At 36.3% G+C, this 26,174-nt stretch overlaps 2 protein-coding genes across 5 annotated transcripts; one reads left to right on the forward strand and one right to left on the reverse strand.

Annotated features, from left to right (window-relative positions):
* Window positions 1–1,501: 1,501 nt before the first annotated feature.
* LOC110464239 (decapping and exoribonuclease protein-like) lies at window positions 1,502–9,870 on the reverse strand. Its single transcript, XM_021519347.1, has 7 exons — window positions 9,444–9,870; window positions 7,254–7,480; window positions 6,549–6,644; window positions 5,242–5,362; window positions 4,239–4,374; window positions 3,988–4,082; window positions 1,502–2,921 (listed from the first exon to the last, which is right to left on the reverse strand). The coding sequence occupies exons 1-7, from the start codon at window positions 9,779–9,781 to the stop codon at window positions 2,804–2,806; spliced, it is 1,131 nt and encodes a 376-aa protein (XP_021375022.1). The 5' UTR covers window positions 9,782–9,870; the 3' UTR covers window positions 1,502–2,803.
* A 4,167-nt stretch (window positions 9,871–14,037) lies between these two features.
* Window positions 14,038–25,075, forward strand: LOC110464238 (serine/threonine-protein kinase 19-like). Of its 4 annotated transcripts, none has more exons than XR_002464482.1 (9): window positions 14,038–14,527; window positions 15,046–15,183; window positions 15,756–15,901; window positions 16,309–16,450; window positions 16,820–16,916; window positions 17,851–18,007; window positions 19,971–20,059; window positions 21,349–24,732; window positions 24,999–25,075. XR_002464482.1 is itself a non-coding variant. In XM_021519345.1 (8 exons), the coding sequence occupies exons 2-8, from the start codon at window positions 15,054–15,056 to the stop codon at window positions 21,389–21,391; spliced, it is 804 nt and encodes a 267-aa protein (XP_021375020.1). In that variant the 5' UTR covers window positions 14,038–14,527; window positions 15,046–15,053; the 3' UTR covers window positions 21,392–24,961. The 4 variants fall into 4 exon arrangements, 2 of the variants coding, with proteins under 2 accessions (XP_021375020.1, XP_021375021.1); XR_002464481.1 differs by lacking the exon at window positions 24,999–25,075 and adding an exon at window positions 24,881–24,948; XM_021519345.1 differs by lacking the exon at window positions 24,999–25,075 and having other exon boundaries at window positions 21,349–24,961.
* The last annotated feature ends 1,099 nt before the right edge of the window (window positions 25,076–26,174 follow it).

Consider the following 26,174-nt stretch of genomic DNA (forward strand, 5'->3'; position numbering starts at 1 on the left):
TTCATGCAATAAATCTTGGAGAAAGGCTTTGATTTTAGTGAAACATTTAACAATTACCAACTATGTTTGATTTAGGCCCAGATCTGAATTTCAATATGGTCGCCAGTGGCCGTCTTGAACATGGACAACTAAGGGCTTCTGTAGGATATCTCCAAAGGAATGCTTTATTAGTCCCCCACCAGTTCCAAGAAGTTTGTCCGGGTCACATCTTCTTTTCTTTTTCAACTGGAGTAACCAGATTTGGTGTACAATGATATCTTGGGATGGCAAAGTGCAGAATGCAAGAATTAGATCACTATGACCTCACTGTGACCTATGCCTTGACCTTGGACCTTAATTTTTGAAACAGTTTGTCCGGGCGTATCGTCTGTACTACATTGTATTTCACTGGAGTTACCCGACTGTTTGTTCAATATAGAAATCATTACTGGTGGGGGACTATGGATTGCCTTGCAATACTTTGCCTTGTTTTCATCAAAATTTCGTATAACTGCTAATATATTCTAGAATCAATTGTGAGCTTTGATTGATTCTGAGTGTTGGATCTGAAATTAATAAGACTGCCATCATGAATGATGTATAGATATGTTTCCAACCATATCATTGAGGAAATGATAAGATTTTTTAAACCTTACCTGGTACACTTACTTCCAAAGTCCCCAGCTCAAGTTTGATGCAGGGCCAAATGTTTACATATTTAAAAACACTGTCATTAGATAAGCTGATACTTTAAAAAAACATTTAAACAATTAAGTTCTTTCAACTTACCAGGGTATTTTATTACACTTATTGGATTAGCTAGCTATAGTGTGTGGGGGTCTTAAGGTGGGAGAAAACAGGAGTACCCAGAGAAAATCCATGTGGTTAGGTAGGTGACATCGTACCTTTTCATGTCCTATTGGGGAATCGAACCCTGGCCGCCTTGGTGAAAGGCAAGTGTGTTATCCACTGCGCCAACAGACCATCCAAGTTTCAATTTGATGCTTTTTGAACGAGTTCATATTAAGGAATAATCAGAGTTTGCTTAAAAGTGCCTGGTATACTTTCAACCCATGTGCTTATCTCTAGTTTGTTTGATGCTCGCTCAAATTTACAAGTTAAATCGGGCTGCTGCAATCTGATTTGCTGATGGCTTCAAGAGGATATCTTATGAAAGATTTATCATGCCCAGTATATTTTTTACCCACACTCAAGTTGAATGCTATGACATTCACCTGTTAAATGAGGCTGCTGCAGTCTGATCGGCTGATGGTGATATCTTTTTAAAGGAATTATTTCAAATCTCTTGCTCAAGCTTGATATCCAGCCAAATTTGCATAAATTCAATGAGGCTGCTGCAACCTTATCAATAACAAACTATATTGGATTTTTTCATGGGTCAATTGCTGGTACAGATGATTTCCTTTGAATTCTTGTAATAGTCAATCAATGAAAATTTTAATAAAATATTATGGTTTTCATTTAACACAGAACTAAAAAACATAAGAAAAAATCTCATATTAAAAATGAAAATCAGTTTTATTAAATGATACAAGTTCAACTTATATCAGTATACATAATAAGATTGCCAATTGTAATGTCTGAATTGAATACATATGATAGAGCTATTTTTGTCATATTGACTACGTTTCATTATCCATAGCTTGATTAATTCATTTTTGTCTTGAGATTTGATAAATAAATGGTAAAAATAGCAAGAGAAAAAGATTTGAAAGGGGATTTAATATATATAGAGATGTAACTTTAATCTGTTCTCAGGAAATATCTGCAGCACAGTTTCGTAAAAAAACTTGCAAATATTTTAAATTAACAGTTGACAATGTCAGAAATTAAGTTATAAGTCGGAAACAAAAAGGAACATGCCCGTACAGAGAATAAGATACATTAATTATCTCCCTTTAATGTGTTTTTTTACAGAGAATAAGATACATGAATTATCTCCCTTCAATGGGTTTTTTTTCAAGACTTGTTTAATATTTCAAACGCATCTTTCTTACTGTTACAGCTCCACATTTTATTTCATATATGCAATCATATAAGACATCTAATTTGACACAGATAGGCAATGCTTTTACCATGAGTTATCCTGAAGTCAACAATACAAACTTACCAAGTAATGCACAGGAAATTAACCTGTTTAGAGGTTCTTATGGCTGACTGGGGCTTGAAAAATCTAAATCTCTTATTAAAGAATATGTTACATATATACCACAAAGAGAAAGAACGATTAAAGCAATGGATATAAAAAAATATCCATGTGGTGCTGAATGATCAGAAAAACAGCATTATCAAAGGTACACTTTTCAGTTTGTTTTGAGTTACATACCTAAATATGTACCACATATTTATATATACAAGTCACTAACAGTATCACAGCTGCACTAGCGAATCAAACCATTGACATTGCATGCATAGATAAAAAAAAAAAAAAGACAATCTGGTTCCCTTAGTCTTCCATTTTCAAAGTTTCCCACCTTTATAAGGCCATATATAGCTGCCTAACACTGTCGAAACATACATAGCTGTACCCTTATCACAGTACATGACCTTTGGTCTGAGACACACTACAACACCCTGCCTCCCAGGCCTGCACACACACACACACGCGCACAAGCACACATACACAACACATATGGAGGCACATCCTTTAATGACCTTAGCTGTTAGAAGTTAAACAAAATAAGACAAAACCAAACATACTATGACCTTTGACCTGAATGAAAGTTAAGTTTATGTCAACAAACTGTTTGAGCACTCTTGATTTAAGTCATTAAGTTACATGATGGGGAAGAATCCTGCAGTCTCACACTTCATTGGAAGGATTGATAAACCACTCAGGTAAAAATGCATACTGGGAGTTTGGCTCCAGTCTCTGGCACCTAACGTCACAACCTGGTTCCCATTCCAAGAGATGGACAACACTGAAACATGGAGTGGAAAACAATACAGGAAGTGGGTAACACTGAAACAGCAAGTTGACAACACTGATACAGAAAGAGGCAACAAAGATACCGGGAGTATCTGTTAAGATACCGGGAGTATCTGTTAAGATACCGGGAGTATCTGTCGGGAGTATCTGTTAAGATACCGGGAGTATCTGTAAAGATACCGGGAGTATCTGTCAGGAGTATCTGTAAAGATACCGGGAGTATCTGTCAGGAGTATCTGTAAAGATACCGGGAGTATCTGTCAGGAGTATCTGTAAAGATACCGGGAGTATCTGTCAGGAGTATCTGTAAAGATACCGGGAGTATCTGTCAGGAGTATCTGTAAAGATACCGGAAGTATCTGTCAGGAGTATCTGTAAAGATACCGGGAGTATCTGTAAAGATACCGGGAGTATCTGTCAGGAGTATCTGTTAAGATACCGGGAGTATCTGTTAAGATACCGGGAGTATCTGTCGGGAGTATCTGTCAGGAGGATCTGTAAAGATACCGGGAGTATCTGTCAGGAGTATCTGTTAAGATACCGGGAGTATCTGTCGGGAGAATCTGTTAAGATACCGGGGGTATCTGTCGGGAGTTTCTGTTAAGATACCGGGAGTATCTGTTAAGATACCGGGAGGATCTGTAAAGATACCGGGAGTATCTGTCGGGAGTATCTGTTAAGATACCGCGAGTATCTGTAAAGATACCGGGAGTATCTGTCAGGAGTATCTGTCAAGATACCGGGAGTATCTGTCGGGAGTATCTGTTAAGATACCGCGAGTATCTGTAAAGATACCGGGAGTATCTGTCAGGAGGATCTGTAAAGATACCGGGAGTATCTGTCAGGAGTATCTGTCAAGATACCGGGAGTATCTGTCGGGAGTATCTGTCAGGAGGATCTGTAAAGATACCGGGAGTATCTGTCGGGAGTATCTGTTAAGATACCGGGAGTATCTGTTAAGATACCGGGAGTATCTGTTTCCATGCCAATATCCTTTATAGAAGTTTTAGTGAATGTCAAAAATTAAAACATTACATAATTGCAAGGACAAAAGTTACCTGTGATTATTGGTGACAATTGTTTGCTTGATGAAAGTGAGGAACTGATCCAGAAAATTGAAGCATACATTGGGTTTCCACGGATCTCTTAGATTCTGCAAAAAAAAAGATGCAATTAACGAGAGAAATCTGTCTACTTGTTATTTTAAAATCTTTCAATGAAGCCACGTGTTATGTACCAACATTTGCCTTGTTAAGAAAGTCTGTTTAGTTAAGGTCTCTTCTCGTCAGAGTAATTCTTATGTACTTACCTTGGCAATGCTAGGAATGTCTAATGTGTTGAAGTTCTCTAGTCTGTGAACTATCCCATCCCGATCACGGAAGCCAGCAACAATTTGCGTAATACCAACCAGAAAACTCTGGGCCCACCACTTAATCAGCTTGTACCTAGATGTTCAAGGGAGTATTGATATAATTAAAGGACTTTTTATTCAAATCTACAGTTATATCAAAGCAATACAAATCAAGAAAGGTAAATTTTCTAACCACTGAATGCTTGCCTGATTTTTTTTTAAATTTCCATGATTATGTGTGCTCAGAATTCAAAAACATAAATAAAAGGTGTGTATATACCCCAAAGAAAAATCTCTATTTTAAATGGCATCTTTTGAGCTTTTCTTTCAGATGAAATCATTCGATCTTGCAAAAAAGGAATAGTTTCGCAAATTCACTGACTAGTTGAAAATGCTCAATTTTAGCGTCCAAAATGGGGAGAGTTGGCAAATATTCTTATATCACACATTACCACAGTTTGAATGATATACACACAGGAAGTGACATTAGTCGACAAATAACAACACATAATCAATGCAAAACCATGAACATTTGTATTAAATATGGTTAAAATGGATGCCTCAGCCAGTAAGACACTAGATTGACTATATCATGGATATTGAATGAGCTTGAAAAACAACAACATTTATGTACTGCAAGACCATATGCATTTATTATTTTACATTAACTTGGACTGGAATATAATGGTGGAGTTGCAAAAAAAAGATCATATTTCTTGTACTTCATTTCTCTTATTAGGCTCCACCCTCTGACCCATGGGTGTCTACATATACAGTAAATCTCCATATATAGCGGGGCACAGAGATTCTCCAAATCTAGTCCAATCTGAACTAGCCATCTCTTACAGGAATGTTGATGGATGGAGGATGATGAACACTACTGTACGCCATGACAACACAGGTTGACCTGCACTTCCTGCCAGGTGGACTTATAAGGTTTAGGTTACTTATATAAACTGACCTCCTGAAGCTGAAATCCTGTTTCTGAGTCTCAATCTCCATGTTAGTTTTAAACTCCACATACTGGTAAGGCTTGCCTGGACCTGCTTCAGAAATTGCTGCATCCACTTCACCGCCATACACTACAATACAGGACCACAGACACTACAACAATTACGCCGCCATTAAGTCATCCTTGATACTCCACTCCAGGGGTTATGCTCTCTTTCACTCTCTGCACCCCTGGAATATGTCATAGCCAATTTGAAGGCATGCGGCTAGTTATTTGATTGGTCTCGGGTAAAATTAATAATTACCAATCTCTAGACTGGTACCTGTACTTTTAAGATCACAAAGGAGCAAAACCCGATTTCAAAGCCAGTCAATTTTACCGTTATGTGACTAACAAAATAAATGGAAGTACATTAAAGGATCCAACTAGTCTCTTCGTCTCATCCACATGGTGGTGCACACTGAGCCATCGATTTAGCTTGGACATATTCCACGGGTGCAGAGAGCAAAGGTGAGTGTAACACCTGGAGTATCGAGGATGCAATACAGTAAGTCTGAAAACATGTACTTTATATATATATACATACCAGGTACTACAACAGGAGAAATAGAAATGCACAGCCAGACTGGGATTCAAACGTCAGACCCTTCGAAACTACAGATGGAATCTCTACCAATTGAGCTTCCTGGTCGCAGACGATTGACCCAGTCCAGTTCTGCTTTCTGCCATCTCTTTTTTTAAGTCGTTGCCTCCGAAAACATCACTATTTACAACCCAGGGTATCCTGACAAGCTCACTACTCTTATAACAGGAAAAAATAAAGAAATACATGGCCATGCATGCAAACTTTGATTCAAACAAGGGACCCTCCGAACTCTAAACGGATGCTCTACCAATTGAGCTACCTTGTCACCAACAATCAACCCAGTCCAGTTCTGCCACATATACTGTGAAAGAGAACATTGTACACATATGTACAATGCGAAGTATATTTTCTCTAGAAAAACTATTTATTGTAGAGAATAGTTGATGGTCAGTCCTCTCAGACAAATAACTACTCAATCATTGCTTCTTTCCTCTAGCAAGGCAATGTTCAATTTATACATCGAAATCATAAGAAATCTTTGCTTTTGAGTTTCATCTTTTATCAATTTGATCTTTTATAAAATTGAGTTTGTGCAAATGATACTGTCGTACTCTTCAAATTATGAAAAAAGCATCTACACATCAATTTTCCAAATAAATTAATGTTCTTAAACATTTTCTTATATTCAGTCTTTCTAGTACATGTATTGAAAAACTGGAATTCAACTTACCTAAGGAGTGAGAATTCAGCCTTGAGCGCACAACAGTACAGTAACCCTCATTGGTGTTGACAAGAGTGTTAGTGTCTGGAGTGCCATTCTGTGTACCTGAAAATCCCAATCTTTTATATTAACTTATGATATAATTATAATAAATATTAGCTTTACAATCTGAGGCTTCGATTCATAAACAAATAGGAAATAAAACAGCAAGGAATTCTTTGAACTTTTATGGTCAATTTGCATAATAACTTGCTGATATAGTCCAGTCACTTAAATATTAGGTTTCTGAAATTATATAAGGTCTCTAATGACTTGAACATTTACTATTAATGATTTTCCTTGATATCGATTTGTGCACATGTATGTATCGATTCTTTGATGTCAAGCACGTACATGTACACTAACATGCATTGTGCATATATAAACATTTTTAAGATGACATTTTGCTGTTAATTTATTTTCTTTAGGGTAATTTGGAAATTGAAGAGAACCCTCGAATATTTAGAATATTGACAATACATATTTACAATTAAGGAAACAACAAACTACTCCTTCAGAAGTTACATAGATACACTTCAACTGTTAGTTGTAAAAAAAATAGAATAAGCTCCAACAATGTTCATTGTTAAAAATGAAATGTTGGCTGACAGGACGGACTGTCCCTATACCCCTTAACTTGAGTTAAAACTGTCTAACATGGATTAATATACTTACCAGCTGTCACATACTGCTCAAATTTCCATCCCCAATAACACATCTCATCTTGTTTTCCAGTCCTGTTTTTCTTAAACTCTGCATTTTTCTTTGTATCAAACTCACAAAGAAAAAAAGTATCTCGGAATCGTATGATGGCTATTTTCCAGCCCTCAGAGGTCTGGGACGGTGTACATAGCAATCTGGTCAGCAAGCCTCGCCAGCACACAAAATCTGTATTGATGCCTCTGAGGGAAAATAGATGTAAATTTCAAAATCTGTACTTTCTGCAATCATATCCAGAAATCTTATACTTTTAAAATTCAGCATGAATGTAATATTTCCACTTTTTTAGCACCTATTAATGTGTTATTCCCTGCTACTGCACATCTTCTCCTCAATGTCATATATTGATATGTCTACATTTGGAAATTATTGAATTGAATGCCTCTATATGACCCTATAGAATTCAGATGAATTTATACAGCTATGAATGACATGGCCAGTTTACAAATGTCCTAATGGTAGCATTGGGTACACAGTCTATCAGTTTCAAATTTAAATATCCAAATGCTTATTTTCTTTTGTATGTTGATTATAACTGTATATATATAAGTGAATTATTCTGAGCAGCTTTCAATTGTAACTATGAATGCAAACTGAAATTTTGAAACATGATACACTCACTAATGTATGCAAGCTGAAAACAACACAAAGCTTAATAGTTCCTTCTGGATCTGGACTGTACGATGTAGGGCCTTCTCAGCCATAAACACATCGGGAGAGAGAGTGCTCAGAGGCGCTTAGTTGTGCAGTTGCAGTAGGGCTAACTCAAAAAACCCTCGAGTGACTCTGCACGAACAACATTGTTTGAAAGCCGATTCCAGTCAATGGTCTTTTTGGGAAAGAATGCGTTTTTATAGACAGGTGTATTACAGTTTGTAGTTTTAAAGCAACTACAGTTGTTGGTTTCCTGGTTTTCTATATGTTTTTTTGCGACAGTCCGTCAAATATTAAGCTATAATGTTCCGTTCCCCTCGGATTGGTGTTAAATAATCCTAACAGTACTGGCTGGCAACAGCCCCTCGGCCACTTTATAAAAAAACGCTAATCTGTTCTGCTTCCTTCTCATTTTAAGTGGGGACGTGATAGGGGTCCCAGACCAAAGAGATATACTCTACAGTTGACCAAACTAGGGCAAGGAGCACTGTTTTTCGACATGAAGCTGGGCAATGTTTCAGGTTCTTCAGCATAAACCCTAGAGTGGGGTTGGCCATCTTTACTATCTTGGTGATGTGTGGACCAAATCAAAGGTCTTCTGAGAGGGTCACTCTGTGATATGGGGATTCCTGTGCTTGCTGTAGGTTGTGGTTGCATTGTCAAGCTGGTAGAAGTGTTGTGACTTGCAGTTAAAGCTCATGATGTAGCACTTCTTGGCATTGAAACACTGATGGCATGTTGATGTCCATCTCTCCAAGTAAGCAAAGTCCTTTCAGAGTTGCAGGTGGTCTCTCATGTTCTGGATGCTCCTGTACAGTAGGCAGTTGGACTGAGTTTAACTCTACATCGTTGACCACCACCTTTATGCTACGATTTGTCAGGAAGTCTCTAAATAAGCCAGCTGTTCAATTACCTATCCACCCTGTACATGTTCATCTTATGGAGTAGTTTGTTGTGGGGGACGTGTCAAGTTCCTTTGAAAAGTCAAAAATTGCCATGTCCATCTGGGCACCGACGTCATACTACCTCATGAGTTCATGGACAGATGTTACTAGCTGCGTCTCTCATGAATAGCCTGATCTGAAGCGGTGGTTAAATGATGTTAGGATCCTGTTCCTTTCCAGTTGGTTCATGATGTGCTTGCAGGATACACAGGTGAGCGAGAGCAGTCTATAATTCACTGCCTTATAACTGCATGTCTCCCCTTCTTAAAAGCAGGTGTTACAGTAGCATGGAGCCAGTCAGCTGGTAGTTTGCCACTGTCGATCGAGCACTGGAAGATGCATTGAAGTGTAAGAGACAGTTGGCGAGCACAGTTTTTCAGTATGGTGTTGGGATCACATCAGGACCTTGGGCCTTATAATTGCTGGTATTGATGTTTTCTAGGAGCTTAAATAAATAGGAGTTTTAATATAAAACCATTACCAAATCTGTGTGTCAATGTACTACATGCCTGTAGACCATCTCATATACATTGTGCTACATACTTACTGAGGAATATTGTTTTCTGTCTGTTCTTTGGTTTTGTCAGATTTTACTGCAAATACGGAAGGGTTACTGATAATCCATCTCAACAAGTCATCTAACAGGTCTGGTTTGGATTCATCTTTCCTGATATAATCTTTGTATCCAATTTTAAGATCAAAACAAACATCATTGGGATCCTCTGGAGGTATATAATATTTCATCTGCTGTCTACTTGAAACGAACTGTCTTGTGCTATCCTGGGAAAAGGAGCCGATTTCAGTTGGTCTCCTGAAATATGGGAAGTCTGTGTCATATTTAGAGTTTGGAAATAAGTTAAAATATTTCTCTGAGTTCTGTGCCATGTGACTGTCTTGTCTTGTGGTCGAATATTCCTCATTTGATCAGCACCCCTATGGACATTCCAGGTTCATAGTACAAAACCGGTGCGACGAATCACCGAAACGGACCGAATCGGAACCGAAACGGACCGAATCGGACCGAAACGGACCGAAACGGAACCGAAACGGACCGAAACGGAACCGAAACGGACCGAAACTAAACCGAAACGGAGTCGAAATGGAAACCATAAGCTATTTTAAGGGAATTCAATACAGTTTAGATTGTGTGTGAACAAAACGGACCCCGATCGGAACCGAAACGAAATTGTAAATGTGTTTTTTTTTGGTAAATTTGAGCTGTGTTTCTTTATTTGTCGTGTAGGCCTATATATTGTGTATATTATATATGCCAAATACATACAATAATGCATGTATCTATGTTATATAAATACAAGCACATGACTAGATCTTCATACATTAGAAAGGCAATTATATCATAATGCAGTGACGAGACATCGCATTTTTTTATACGTTACGTTAATTTCCCCCTTTTATTAATTTTTTCTCCGTTGGATTTCTTGGCTCATTTTGATATTATTTTCAATTTATTAAATGCTTAAAATATTGATAAAGTTGTCCATTTAAATGAGCAATCCATACTTATCACAGCATAAAAAATACTTGTGGCGGTATAGACACACTGTTAAATTTTGTGTAAATGGTTCTAAGATTTATAAATGGATAATTATATCAACATTTTCAACATAATTGTGTTCTATTTGTGTACCGAATTGTTTTAAATGGGTTAGTTTTCTTTTCCCTCTTTTTTTATTATTTTACTTTTGTCTGGAGAATGTGAAATTATGGCACATTTAAATATCATACATTATTCAATTATGTAACACAACATGAATTGACATCAATGGCTAAATGTATTACCGATATTAATGACATAATTAATTTACAATACTAATGTCCATCCTGTTCCACCATGTATTATTGTCACCCATATTTGTATATATGTATTATCTACTCTGTATTGTTTATGAGAACAAAACGGGACCGAAACGAAAGGCATACGATTATTCCAAGCGAATTGAATTCATTTGATAACAGAAAACACTTTTGAATATGTGACCGTTTAAACATTTCATCAGTCTTTGTGACCGAAACGGACGTAAACGGAACCTTAACGTAACAAAAAAAGGAATATATGAAGTTATTTAACGCGAAGTAAACCCAAGAGAATAATGTGTTTGACCGTGTATAACGACAGAAAAAAATGTATGCAGTTATTTTAAAGGATATTCAATATACATTTGATCACTGCGTTTAGCCAAAACGGACAAAAACGAAAAAAGGAAAGAAACACTAAGTTTTTTTTAAAGGGTATCAATTACATTTGAATACGGTGAGTGACCGAAACGGACCAAAACGGCACCAAGAAGAAATACATTTTGTTATTTAAAGCGAATTAAAACACTTTTGAATAATGCATATATATGTGTGTGACCGTTTAAAACGAACAGAACCAAAAATGAGCCGAAAAGAAACGTATTTTAGTTTAAACATATTCTATTAAAAAATAATTGCAAAAGGAGTGGGCACAAGTTATCGCAACTTATAATCGAAACTTATACTAGAAACATATGAAGTTTTTTTAAAGGGTATTAAATATGTACATATTATCACTGTGTGCGACCGAAACGGACGTAAACGGAACCGCAACGGTTCCAGAAAACGAAATAGCCGAAGTTTTCAAAGTAGGTTGGTGCATTCGGTCCGTGCGAAGACCTCCTCGGCCGCAGAATACGGTGATACAAGGAGTTTCGAGGTTGTCATCGCAGAATCTTCTAAGCCGCTCGATGTAACTGCTTCCGAATATAACTGCTTTGGTCATGATGTCTTCTTTCTTCTACTAATTACAAGTTCTTGCAAACCGAGTTACACCACAATTTATACGTCGGGCAGGAGTAAGATAACCACGCCCATCTGAGTTTCATGTAGAACACCAGAGCATAAGCACGTGATATGTATGTTGACGCCCTCCTGATTTGATTCGCTAGTCACTTAATTGCTATTTTAGTAAGCGACTAAATGCAAATAATGACCTAGTAAGAACATCATTTGTATATATTGAGGTTCATATTTTAAAGCTTGTGATTTTTTTTTCAAAACATGAAGATTTTGCCTTTTTTTAACTCAATGGTGTCATTTTTATAGTAAACCGTTTATTTGTATCACTTTCTAGGTGGTGATTTACATATTTATTAAATTATCAGAAAGCATAAAGGAAGTACCAGTGACGTATTTTAACACGTGAACAACAGTTTGTTGTGGTTCACAAACCGTAATTGTATTTAGTCGTAGTACAACCTCGAGTTAATAATACAATGAGAAGTTATAAGCAATGTTGAGAAGGAAGAAACATCATTGCAGAGCAATTGTAAATTATATGGTATTTCACGAACACTTTTCTGATAATTCTAATTTATACTAGATTTTCATGTATTTCTCTCTAAGACCGTAAACTATTAAACATTTTAATTCAAAATGGAAATTATCTTCTATGATTCTTTTATACTCAAAATTTCGAGGGATTCGCAGAGAACGTAACGGGTACTGACTTGACCAATCTAGTGATAGGGACAGATGACGAACAGGCAATGAAGAAAGCCATAACAAACACGTTCCCAGACTCAACTCATGTGCTCTGTACTCGACATTTACGTCAGAATGCTTTGGACAAAATGACATCTTTAGGAGTTAATAAATCGGACCGCAACCGACTGTTAAACGACATATTTGGACACGAGGGTGTGACGGACGCAGACGACTCAATTACGTTTGACGACAAGTGTGACGAACTTCTGGCTACGTGTCAATCTGTCTCTCCTGAGTTCACAGATTATTTTTCAAACAGACTTAAATCCCTATTAAATCAAAAAGTCAATGAACCTCAAAGATTAGGCCGTATTGAAAAGCAATGGACAAATAACAACTGCGAATCAATTAATCATGTTTTGAAACATTTGGTCGACTGGAAATGGGCTTCAATGACTGGTGACCAAAAAGACAGATTAGTGAGGAAAGTAAAACGGGGTTTATTTAGAGAGGGAGTAGCGACATCTACCGACGGACAGTCAAAGTATCGACTGCCCAGAACATTAGGGAAAAAACCGGGACAAAGAAAAAGACAAAGGACAGAACGGACATTGACAGTATCTAAAAAGAAGAAGACGTGTTGAAAAGACAATGACTATGACAATGATATGTGTATTACTTTGATAGTGTGTGTTAATATTTGAACATTTTATTAAATATGTGATTATTTCATTCCGACTCATCCAAGATTATTTATTTATTTTATATATCCTTCGTCATCTCGTCGGGTGCACCTGACCTTTTATTTTCAACATACATCTTATATATGTATTTTTTTATTTGCTTGTTTATATATATTAAAACGTTAAGTTTATTTAATTTCGTTGTCTTCTTTTCAACAGTGACATGCTTTCAAAGTATTCCATTTTACAATTCGATTCCTTTTACAGTACGATATATTAATTTGTTCTTCAGCTTCACATTCTCTAGACAAAACTAAACAAAATAAGAAGGAAAAGAAGACTAACTCATTTCCAAAAATTCGGTACAGAAATAGAACACAATTATGTTGAAAATGTTGATATAATTATCCATTTAAGATCGTAAAACCATTTATACAAAATTTAACAATGTGTTTATACCGTCTCAAGTATTTTTTTATGCTGAGATAAGTATGGATGGCTCATTTAAATGGACAACTTTATCAATGTTTTAAGCGTTAAATAAATTGAAAATATAATCAAAATGAGCCAAGAACTTCAACGGAGGAAAAAATAAATAAAAGAGGGAATTTAACGTAACGTTTCAAGACAAGTGATGTCTCGTCACTCCATTCAATATAATTGCCTTTCTTATAATTGGGTATCTAGTCATGTGCTTGTATTTATATAACATAGATACATGCCATTATTGTATGTATATACACGACAAATAAAGATTTACCAAAAAAAAACATTAACACTTCCTTTGCGGTTCCGATCGGGGTCAGTTTTGTTCAAAAACAATCTAAGCTGTATTGAACTCCCTTTAAATAGCTTATGGTTTCCATTTCGACTCCGTTTCGGTTTAGTTTCGACTCTGTTTCGGTTTAGTTTCGGTCCGTTTCGGTTCCGTTTCGGTCCGTTTCGGTCCGATTCGGTCCGTTTCGGTTCCGATTCGGTCCGTTTCGGTGATTCGTCGCACCCCATCAAAACGATTATCATGGTTTGGTTGGTAGATTATTTCCTTACTAGTTTCTCTTTGTACCCCTCTCTGGGATAAAACAGTTTAGCTTAATAGTGTTTATATCATCAACTATTACACTTTACCAGCATATGAAGAGTTGCATTTCGCGAAAGGTCGTGTATGTTTTGTTTCAGTTAACAGATAAACCGGAAGTATCTTTTTGACCAATCAAATATCAAGTTTTAATTTAGCCCTAAGCGTAAACATGGATGCGCCCTGTGTTTTCTTCTAACGAAGCAAAGTTGTGAAATTTTGCAAAAGAGGTCTTACGTGTTGTTATTGTTCAATGAAAAGTTGAAAAAGTACTAGAAACAAAAACATATATGATATTGAACTCTTTAGTGTACAGAACTAGTTTTATATGTTGTTTCATGAAAAAATACACGCGGTGAAGACCGTCGACGATTTGATCATTGTCCGGCGTTGTGAAATCCGAGACGTGTGAGTATTGGTAATGTTTCGGGAATTCCCTGCATAACAGTGATGTGGTATTTCATTTTTCATACAACATGTGGAGAGAAAATGTCAAATGTGTGTTTGATCCGTGTGACGGCTTTAAGATGATCGTTTTACACTAGTGCAATGGAAAATTCCAATTCCTGTTCACCCGTTCACGGTGACCTATTTGAGAAAAATAATACCGAATCCGACGTAGTCCTACGCCGTGTATGTTCATGGGTTTACCCATAACACTAACGAGAAAATCGAATGTATTCTTTTTATTCAGTATTGTATTTCATGTTTTCAAAGTAACCAGTGACAATTTTTAGAATCGGAATGTTTGGCAAACCACGTGCTCCAGAGATGATGAAGAATATATACCTATTTTTTTTTGTATGTGATATATGTCTCAATTTACAGTCATAATTTCAAACATCTATGATTTCCCTTATTTCATTTTACAGAACTCATGTTCCATAATCAATATTCTTCTTATAGCATGTTTACTTTGGTTGTAGAACTAGTCATGAGTCGGAAGAGGACACAAGCACTTCCTGATATTTATAAACCAAAAAGAAGGTTATGTTCAGCAGCCACAACATTGGCCAGCAATGGCCAGACAACAATCAATGTATTACATGGAGAAATCGACAATGGTTGGTTTAGTATCTAAATACTTTTTTCTGAATCCTGTACTTATGTATAGTATACATGTATGGCATGAAAAAAATATGGTTTATTATTAATTAGTGTCTTAAAAGAAATTTGAACTGTATCCAAAGCATATTACATTGATATCATTTAGGAATAAAAGATACACTTTATGTTAATGTTTCATTTTTTTGGAGTTCCCTGCAACATTCTTTCCTTAATTGTATATTATGAATGACATCAACAAGTGAAATGCTAGAAATTCTACAAAATGTTTTGTAACCCTGGTAAATACTAGCCGCAATATACCGCTCGGCTATATAGAACTTCTCTTTAGTTTGATCGGTTGAGCGTAAGACTAGTAAGCCAGAGGTCCCAGGGTCGATGCCATGCGGAGGCAGTGATTTATATTTAATTAATAATGTGTCTGTAACATGTTTCATAAGGGAGGACTGGTGCAATTTAACTAACCTTTTTATGTGGACTCAGTATTTTCATCAATAAGACATCTATAGACAAATGGTTTATAGAAATAAAATGTCATTATGTGTCTAAATATTTCTTGCATTTCTTTCAGTAATTCTTAATGACACTCACACCTTTTTGAATCGGCTGAGGGGACTTTTCCCTGCAGATAAATTTAAGCATAAACTGCCACCAATTGTCCTGAAGCACCAGCTATATGGAATGATGAATGACCGAACCAAAGTGGATCAGGAGCTGGTAAGACCTACCATAAGATAATGTTAGTCTGGGTGGTGTCATCACATCTTGGCAAACTCTCCAGTCTCACTATAGGAATACAACTTACTATATAGTTATTGTCCAATTCTTAATCATTTTTGCCTATACATCTTTCAATGTTTGGGTATATAAACAGGTTTTGATCAGCTTTGTTTTCTTGGACAATTCATCCAGGTTTTAGAATTCCAATGATAATTAATGTAAAACATGTTTTCTACAAACACACTTCTAGTACCTGGTAACTTCCTGTTTGTAACACTTGAGGCCCCTGGCAGGAATTGCCTTATGACCATCAAACTCTGTAAAAAAAAAATGCCCACAGCAAACTTATTACTTTGGTCCCCTTAGTTTCATCATAGATTCTCTTTCAACCAAACCTTTTGCAGAATGACCTAAGGAAACACGGGCTGATCAAGTTGTTCAAACTGGGACCGGAGGCGGATGAGTACTGTATTCTGTTTACCAGTGACTACGAGGAACATGTGAAACAGACAATGAAAGGCTTGTCCATCAGTCCTTTATTGATAGGTAAGGCGATTACCTAGTTGCCATACAACACAGATATCTTACGAAGGTCAGTATTGGGTTCATAGAAATATATAAATATCCTGGAAATCTTGTCCTGGGAATTTCACCTGAGCATAGTAGAGAGTTTCAATTTCTGGCATTATATGAACACCATTTACAAAGGTGTTGGTTTGCCTATTAACCAATTACTTCAATATTGTCAACTACACCATGAAAACAAAAATTCTGTTTTCATATATTTCTTTTTACTAAATTCAACGTCTTAATAAACTGAATATTTGTTGTTGGGTAAAAAAAACTTGTCCTTTATTTCTTATTTTTTTGGTTTTGTTTCTTTTGACAGATATTTTCTTTTGATTTTGATTTCAGAGAGATTTAGTTCTAATGTTGTCAAAAAGTGTCAAGATGTCTGTGTGACTAAAGAGACACTTATGAAGGATTACAGATTCTCTGACTCGGAAATAACGTGAGTTTATTATGTTATATTAGTGTAAGGATAGCCATATGTTGAACCAATTTAAATAATATTGAGGCATCAGAAAATGTGTATCTCATAGACCTTCTTACATGCTTTGGCTATTCCAGCAATACAAATGCACAATGTGATAAAATTCCAAGGCGACATGTGAGGCCATAATCACTTAACTTATCAGGATTTGGACAACAATAACCAGGTTTCCATAATATTTCACATAAGTTCTAATTGATTAATATTTGATTACTTTGTAAACCAAGTGGGCAAAGTAAGTACAGATCTCCACCAAGAGGTCAATCTATGTGTACTGTATAACATGAAATGTTTGTTGTGTATAAACATTGGGGGTTTTCATGGTTGCTATGGAACCTTGAAAATAAAAGCAACACATTTTATTGATATATTTGACAACTGATTGTTTATATGGGGTATCTGCGAAAGGAAATACTGACAAAGGATTTTATGTTATACAGTATTATGTATCATAATACACATACTGTTAGTGGAGCTGGGGGTATTTGTCATGCCCCTTAGGTAAAAACATCTGTGTGTTGAGTTTATTTGTTATCCAGTTAAAGGATCAATGTTTATTTGGAAATTAGAAAGGTACAAGGTACATTGATTCATGATAATTCATGAATTTAGAATCAAAATTAGAATACAAATAGTATCAGGAGGGCCTGGTACATAGAATACCATAAGATCTTAGTACCGATAAACTGTATTTGAAGAACTGAAGTCTTTTGTATATTCCTCATTATTGCAATAATTAGGATGACAAAAATGGTATATATTTCCCTGTGTGTTAGTTAGAGGTGTCCAATTCCATTAGCCCGACACCAAGTGCTAGTAGATTACAGTGGTACTAACAAAACTTTCCAGCCATTGTCTTTATATGTACAACTCTTTGTCTTCACTATTGCAGACAACTTGTGAAAGCCTCTGTGATAACCGTGAAAGACATTGGAAACTGGTGGCTAGCTATTCCCAATGCTGGCACATTTATGAAGTGTTTTCTCCGAGGCAGGAAAGCTGTCCTTACAATGATCAGGAAGTGTAAATACAAAGAAATACTCAGAAAGGTGAAGATCCTCTCGTAAAAACTTCTTTTTGTCAAACGGGGAATATTAATTTGGGTTTGTTTGTCTGTTTGTCTGTCTCGCTTCGTTTTCGTGCAAAAGCTACGACAAATGTAAACCGATTTTCTTCAAACTTGGTTACAGTGTTAAATGCTTCAAGGGCTCGGCCAAGCTCGATGACCACTTTCAGTGTACCCTATTTGGCAGACTTATGGCCCCTTGAATAATGTAAAACGTCATTATCTGCTGCACTTCGTTTCCGTGCAATAACTACAACAAATGCTAATTGATTTTCTTCAAACTTGGTCATAGGGTTAAATGCCTTAAGGGCTCAGCCAAGCTCGATGACCACTTTCAGCGGACCCTGTTTGGCAGAGTAATGGCCCCTTGAATAACGAAAAACTTCATTATCTGCTGCGTTTCGTTTTTGTGCAATAACTACAACAAATGTGAACCAATTTTCTTCAACCTTAGTCACAGGGTTAAATGTCTTAAGGGCTCGGCCAAATTCGATGACCACTTTCAGCGGACCCAATTTGGCAGAGTTATGGCCCCTTGACTAACGAAAAGCGTCAATATCTGCTGCGTTTCGTTTTTTGGGCAATAACTACAACAAATGTTAACCAATTTTCTTCAAACTTAGTCACAGTGTTAAATGCTTCAAGGGCTCGGCCAAGCTCGATGACCTCTTTCAGTGTACCCCATTTGGCAGACTTATGGCCCCTTGAATAATGTAAAACGTCATTATGTGCCGCACTTCGTTTCCGTGCAATAACTACAACAAATGTTAATTGATTTTCTTCAAACTTGATCATAGGGTTAAATGCCTTAAGGGCTCCGCCAAGTTTGATGACCACTTTCAGCGAACCCTGTTTGGCAGAATTATGGCCCCTTGAATAGTGAAAAACGTCATTATCTGCTGCGTTTGGTTTCCGTGCAATAACTACCACAAATGTGAACCGATTTTCTTCAAACTTGGTACCAGGGTTAAATGTCTAAAGGGCTCGACCAAGTTTGATGGCCCCTTGAATAACGAAAAACATCATTATCTGCCATTTCTGTTCATTGACTGTCGCATATATTATCCGGTTGTTTTCAAACTTAGTAACAGGGTTCAACGCATTAAGGGCTCGGCCAAGTTCGATAACCACTTTCAGCGGACTCCATTTGGCAGAGTCATTGCCTGCAGTTTCCTCTTAATGACTCTAGAAAATATTAGATAAGGCTTTTTTTTCTTCAAGTTTCAAGCTATACATTTTGACTCAACATTAAGAGACTCACATGTTTAAACCTAACCTCAATAATGTTTACCTACAATATGTCCTGAAAGCGGGGGTTATAAATTCCACCAATTTGCTTGTTTGACATTAAGATCCATCCTCACTACTTTTTAGATAGTAAATATTGTGAACATTACATGTAGCCTGTCTATAATGAACCCTGTAGATCTGTTTTATAACGTATGGGATCAAATCCTATTAATATCCTGTTTTATTCCTAAACAAAATGTCAAAATAACATGCACATGCTTGAATATATAAAAACTGATAGATATTTCCTATAATGCCATGAAGTCATATTCACCCCTGAGCTTAATGTTAACAATAGAATAAACAGCTCTTACAAGAGTTTTTGCTGACCAAAATTTGATTTTTTATTAGGCAGATATATGATTATGATACATGTATTAAAAATCTGATTCCTGAAAGAATTTACACCCCTGTAAAAGGACTTGAACTTGACAATAAAGAGTTTCTGTTAATGTCACATTTCATTTTATATCGTCTTTATTTCCAGGTAGAGATACTATTAAAAGGAGCGCACTGTTGATTGAAAATGAGTTACTTGTAAGGATTAATCCAAAATCAAAATAACGTTCCATTTCGACTGGTTTCTTTTTAAACATAAAATTATATTTATGTAACATATCTAAAGCAAGTCTGTATGTTGTTTTCTATTGTTTTAGGATCTAGAACAACGAAAATGGCCAAAGATCTGTCGCCTTGGATTGATATACCACGTACATGATATAATAGGAGGAGAACTAGTCCACTGGTGAGTAAGGAGACTGTTTACTCAGTTAAACCTCAGACTTCATTGACAGCTTTGATATTATGTAAAACATGTTGTTATTGTTACAAAATTAGCTCACCTGACAAGAAATGCTGTCGTACATCATCTGTTAATCCATTTGTCATGAACTTTTCATTTGAGATATTTTTAATGCTAAAACCAGTAATCAAAAACAACTGATGTCTGTGATTTTCACTAAAAAAAAACACTGAAGCATTGTTGGGTAAAGAGGACTGAAGTTTGTATACAATCTGGGTGTATACCCCTGGGTCAGGGCTCATTAGGGGAAATGCAGGTAAATCTAATCTTATGCTGTGGCATGTCATCCGTCTGTCCATCTGTCATCAGATTTTTTTTTATTATTAAAATTGCTACTTCATGGAAGCAGGAACAACACATCATGCTACCAAGATTAGGCCGTAAGTCAGTCTTGCCTCTAGTGAGTTAGTCTGTGGGTCACTCAGATGCAAACACTTAATATTCCCACTCTTAAACCATGCATGCAATTGCTAGGCTAAAGAGACAAACACAATCATGTTACCAGGAATTTTAACAAAGGTTGGTCTGAACCATCCTTCGGGGCACTGTGACAAAATGCTTAAGTAAACAGAGGGTTTGAGCCTCAGGATCCAACATAGTCCCAGGCGACTTAGTTTCTGGGTCATAATATGGAAGCATTTGAGTTGGTAACCGTATCACCATATCATTAATGAGAATACTTTAAGATTAAAGAGATTGTTTAAATATCCAGGTCAGCAATACAGGCCCTCTGCTCTGCACTCCTGTTTTAAAATAGTTTACATACAGGATGGCTGTGATCAATTTATGAATATATGTATTGAAATGTAAACTCAACAGAATAGTTTTTTAAAGCTCTTTTCTTGAATTTGATGGGGAGATAGTGTTGATGTTGACAAAAGCAATGAATCGTGTAGCCGCCAAACAGGATATTGATATTCCTTGTTTATTGTTCTTATAGAAGTTGGTACAATGATTACTGGCTAATCCACTTGTCAGGCAGACTCCGTGTTCACCATCCCAATTACTTGATGAAGTCACATGCCATGCGTTTTACTGTTCTCACCACATGAAAACCCAGTCAAGTTCAGAAGAAGTTAAAAAAAATAGTCTCCATTTTATAAAATACATACCACACTGCTGATAAAAGGTTGTCTTTTGTACAACATTTGTTCAGCATCAGACTACCTCAATACAACTGTTATTATACAGAGTAGCTCAGAGTAACCTCAATGTATTTTTTTTGTTTTCAGCGTTCAGACTACCTCAGGACAACTTCTAAGACTAAAAGAATGACAGTGCTACGCATTTTTTGTTTAAGTGATGGATGTATGATTGAGAGAATCTCAAAGCCTCGGTGGAGTAAACGGTGACAGATCACAAGGTCGTGGGTACACCTGGTACCTGTTTACCTCACCCCAAATTTGTAATTCCAAATCAAAATGCCATAATACCATGGTGATCTATTTATTGTTTAAAACACACAGGGTCTATATAAGCTAATGCACAGATAATACTACAAGTACAAGTCTCTTGGAACTTGTTAGCTGTCTTTGCAATTTGTGAAGTTACTTTTCAATAGCTGTTGGGAGGCCCACATTTCACATCAACATCATCAATAATATCCTATACTTTTTTTTATTCTTTGAATTGGTTTTTGTGGATAATTTTAAGGTATCCAACTGGTTTTTCCCCCACATTTTATGAGACAGAGCTGCAGGCATACATCATTTCTTTGATACACTGGAACTGTCGTAAATGTAGGATGTGTTAGTCTGAAAAAAACGTTTTCTCTATGTTTATGTCAAGAAATTGAAATATGTTCTTTTAAAATTCAGTGGTACAGCAAAAATTATTCCAAAAGATTTGTTGAGGGGAACAAAAATACAAGGTTTCAATGTTTTATGAAACTGTGTGCAGTACTTTTTATCTGTGCCATCAGCATTATATACTTGTGTTTATTTTATATTTTACACAGTAATTCCTTTATAAGCTCTATCCTGTAAGAACATATGTTTAATCATGTATGTACTTGAGTTTACAAGCATTAGACATATGTGATGACGTCAACAAACCCACAAAGTATTCAGAGTCCTCCATATTGTATTTTGTATCACATGATTTTATTAAAGATTATGAAGTCAGCTGACACAAAAGTTCAATGAGAGAACAATTATCCAGTGCTATACAGGATTTGTTAATTGATCAATTCCATTATTTGGGTACTTCATAGTTTGAAATATTTTGTGTTTCCTGCTAAAACAAAGCTACATAATGTCAGTGTTTGGGAGTAAGTAGATTTGGTGTCGTCAATAACATGACACTACCCCAGTTAGTATAAGTTTTTCTATATTTAAATTTCCAAAATTACAGATATTGAATGTTTCTTACGAGTTTTTGAATCATTTTCTGGTAGTGTCCCACTATGGTGAGTTTGAAGCATTTTCTGGTAGTGTCCCACTATGGTTAACGTACCAATTTTGTTAACACTGTGTTATCTTCTTTCCTTTGGAATTCCAGAATTGCAGACTTTCGAAATAGGAAGAACTAAATATTTGTGTCTGTATTACAGATGTTCATCCATCTGACTTATTTTGTGATATTTGGTGGGGAATTGGTCCTTATAAGTGAGGACTAGTGAATGCAAGCAGGATACAATATGTGTCGAGTCCCGCTACATGGCAGGTAGATCTGTCATACTGGCAGTATGGAAGGGAGGCAATTCAGGCTAGCAGAAAGTCCCCAATTTGTCATCCGATATGATTCTTTTTAACTTCTCTGGCACTCCATACATCTGATCTTATATTTGGCTTCCGTCTGTTTGTCAATTTTATATATTTTTTCAACTGCTTCTCAACCTAGTTAAAGTTTTTAACCACTCTTCATACAAAAATTAAGATCACTGATAGCCATGAAAAAGTAATACTGTTTTTTTCAGCCTATTCGAAATCCATAATGGTTGTGCTAGCCTCTGATTGGCCAAGGCAGTTTTCATTTTAAAGCTGATCATTTATAACCAGTCTTGGTGCAAGGTTTAATATTTCATTCAAATGAAGCCGATTTATGCAAGGAGACAATGCAAACTAAGTTCAGCAGGTTTTATAGCCCTGATAAGGAATCTAACTGATGTGTGAAACAGACCCCATGTGCCTCTTTTTATTGTTATGTCCTACAGCCATCCCTAATTTTATTTTATGTCACTTTTCTACACTTATACCTGTTGTTTGCTGCCTTGTTCCATTTATCTTTCAACTCCTGATAATTTGTATCTAGGTTAATGTTGTTTGTTAACATATATGTAAAATAATGATTTTATTGTTAAATGCATGTGGTGTAAAACCGTTACATTCTGTATATATGTTAGTCAAATGCCTGCTGTTTTATAATAATGTCTGATTGTTTAAAGCTGTGATTTCCCTGTTATTTACAGTTTTGTTGAGAAACAACCTGTTCTGTTGTTTGTTTTAAAATTTGTTCTTTATGTGTTTATCCTTACATTACATATGTGTGGTTATTGCTACGATACCTGACCTAGCTGTTACAAACATTGCAGATAGTCCCCTCATTGGTTCAGGGTTAAAATGTAAAACACCTGTGTAATACACAGGTTAGTCCGAGTTTCCTCTGGCCCCGACACCAGACTTAGACATATTGACAGATAGATGTCTGGTGTGTGTCTAAGTCTGGTCGGGGCCAGAGGAAACTCGGGCTATAATCAGGGAGGCTAGTCCTAGGGCACTTCACTAATTCTCAATTTACACATTATGCATTTCAAAATATGACTCATTTTTGTAACTTTTTAATAAGTGGGTGGGCTTAAGACCGGGCACTGGTTTATCACAGGTAAACTACACCGTTACATAGAATTTGTCCGAGAACTGTCCTTACTTGTTTTTATATTATGATAACTGGTACATATAATACAACTGAACATACTGACAACAGAGGAAATCTCTCCTTAGTGTACAGTGTTTTGAAGATAATCCTTTGGAATCTTATCAAAATTTTGTGTATTTACTAGAATTTACATAGCATTAATTCAAGGTGGGAAATGTGTTCATCTCAATGGGTCCTTTACCAATCTTTACATGTAGCTGTATGTAGGTGTCATTATAAAGCATCATGCAATAATACTGCATGTATATAAAAGTTAGCTCCAAAGAAAATATATTCCAAACATTTTGTATTGGAATTTAATTAACTTCTGAGGTATTTTCCATTATCATTGAAAAGATTGATTTCCTTAAAACAGTTGTATTGATTTGTACTCAAACTAGTTGTAATTTTATACAAGCTGTATTTATAAAGTTTGATTTTATCTGAAATCTGTAAATAAACAATCCTAGATTGGGAAAGATTTGTTTTTCTCAATACATCTTGGTCTTCATAATCTTAGTGTTTCATGCTAGGTCTTTGTGTAGAGGTAATATGGGATGTTCTCTTTAAGTCTGGTGTTCATTTTGAAGAGTTGTCCTTTACAGCCAAGTGTTCTGTGTGGAGGTGTCCTTTACAGCCAGGTACATTGTAGAGACGTCCTTACTAGCCAGGTACTTTGTAGAGATGTCCTTACTGGCTAGGTACTTTGTAGAGATGTCCTTACTAGCCAGGTACTTTGTAGAGATGTCCTTACTATCCAGGTACTTTGTAGAGATGTCCTTACTAGCCAAGGTCTCGGTAGAGATGTCCTTACTATCCAGGTACTTTGTAGAGATGTCCTTACTAGCCAGGTACTTTGTAGAGATGTCCTTACTAGCTAGGTTTTGTAGAGATGTCCTTACTAGCCAGGTACTTTGTAGAGATGTCCTTACTAGCTAGGTTTTGTAGAGATGTCCTTACTAGCCAGGTACTTTGTAGAGATGTCCTTACTAGCCAAGGTCTCCGTAGAGATGTCCTTACTATCCAGGTACTTTGTAGAGATGTCCTTACTAGCTAGGTTTTGTAGAGATGTCCTTACTAGCCAGGTACTTTGTAGAGATGTCCTTACTAGCCAAGGTCTCCGTAGAGATGTCCTTACTATCCAGGTACTTTGTAGAGATGTCCTTACTAGCTAGGTTTTGTAGAGATGTCCTTACTAGCCAGGTACTTTGTAGAGATGTCCTACTGGCTAGGTACTTTGTAGAGATGTCCTTACTAGCCAGGTACTTTGTAGAGATGTCCTACTGGCTAGGTACTTTGTAGAGATGTCCTTACTAGCCAAGGTCTCGGTAGAGATGTCCTTACTATCCAGGTACTTTGTAGAGATGTCCTTACTAGCTAGGTTTTGTAGAGATGTCCTTACTAGCCAGGTACTTTGTAGAGATGTCCTTACTAGCCAGGTACTTTGTCGTCACACATACCTCCGGTAAACAGCGATAATCTGACGGCAGTTAAAACGATATGCTTATAACCAACCCCCAACCCCCACCCCAGGGCCCCACTCCCCGCTAATTTACCATGTAATATCACCTAATCATGTGACATATTTGTTCTGAAAAAACTTGTATGTCAGAAACGACATATTCAGTGTAATGTTCATTTTGTTTATCATAGATCAGTTGCGAAACTGCAAAGTTTTTACTAGAATGGCAAATATGTGAGGTGTTAGTAGTATAATGAACATGGTTCTGTGATAGAACATGAATCAAACTATCAGATGTTGGTAGTACCTAGTTCTGTCTGGAATCATAAAGGCCAGTGCTCTTAGTTTCTGTAGACATTTTAAATTTAATTTTGATTACATTTTGAATTTTTATATGCAGTTTTCCCTTCTGTTTATACCTCCCTAAGCTAGATCTGTTGTTTTTGATTATGTAATTATGAAAACCCTATATCTTTGTCTTTATTACAGACATATTTGTATCTACTAAGAATTGTCTTTTTGGTATAGAGCCTTTAGATGGTACGACCTTGAATACATTGTATACCAGACCCTGGAAGTATGGAATATAACTCCACTAAAATAATGGCAATCATTCTGCATTGATCAGTAGAAAAATATGTTTGGGGTATATAATGGAACCCAACTGCCAGAATATTGTGTCCGTATGTACAGTATTAAATTGAATTATAATCATAGCTAATTAAAAGAGACCACCCAAGG

Source organism: Mizuhopecten yessoensis, unplaced genomic scaffold (genome assembly GCF_002113885.1).
Source record: "Mizuhopecten yessoensis strain PY_sf001 unplaced genomic scaffold, ASM211388v2 scaffold10975, whole genome shotgun sequence".
In the NCBI taxonomy this organism is placed as follows: Eukaryota; Metazoa; Mollusca; class Bivalvia; order Pectinida; family Pectinidae; genus Mizuhopecten; species Mizuhopecten yessoensis.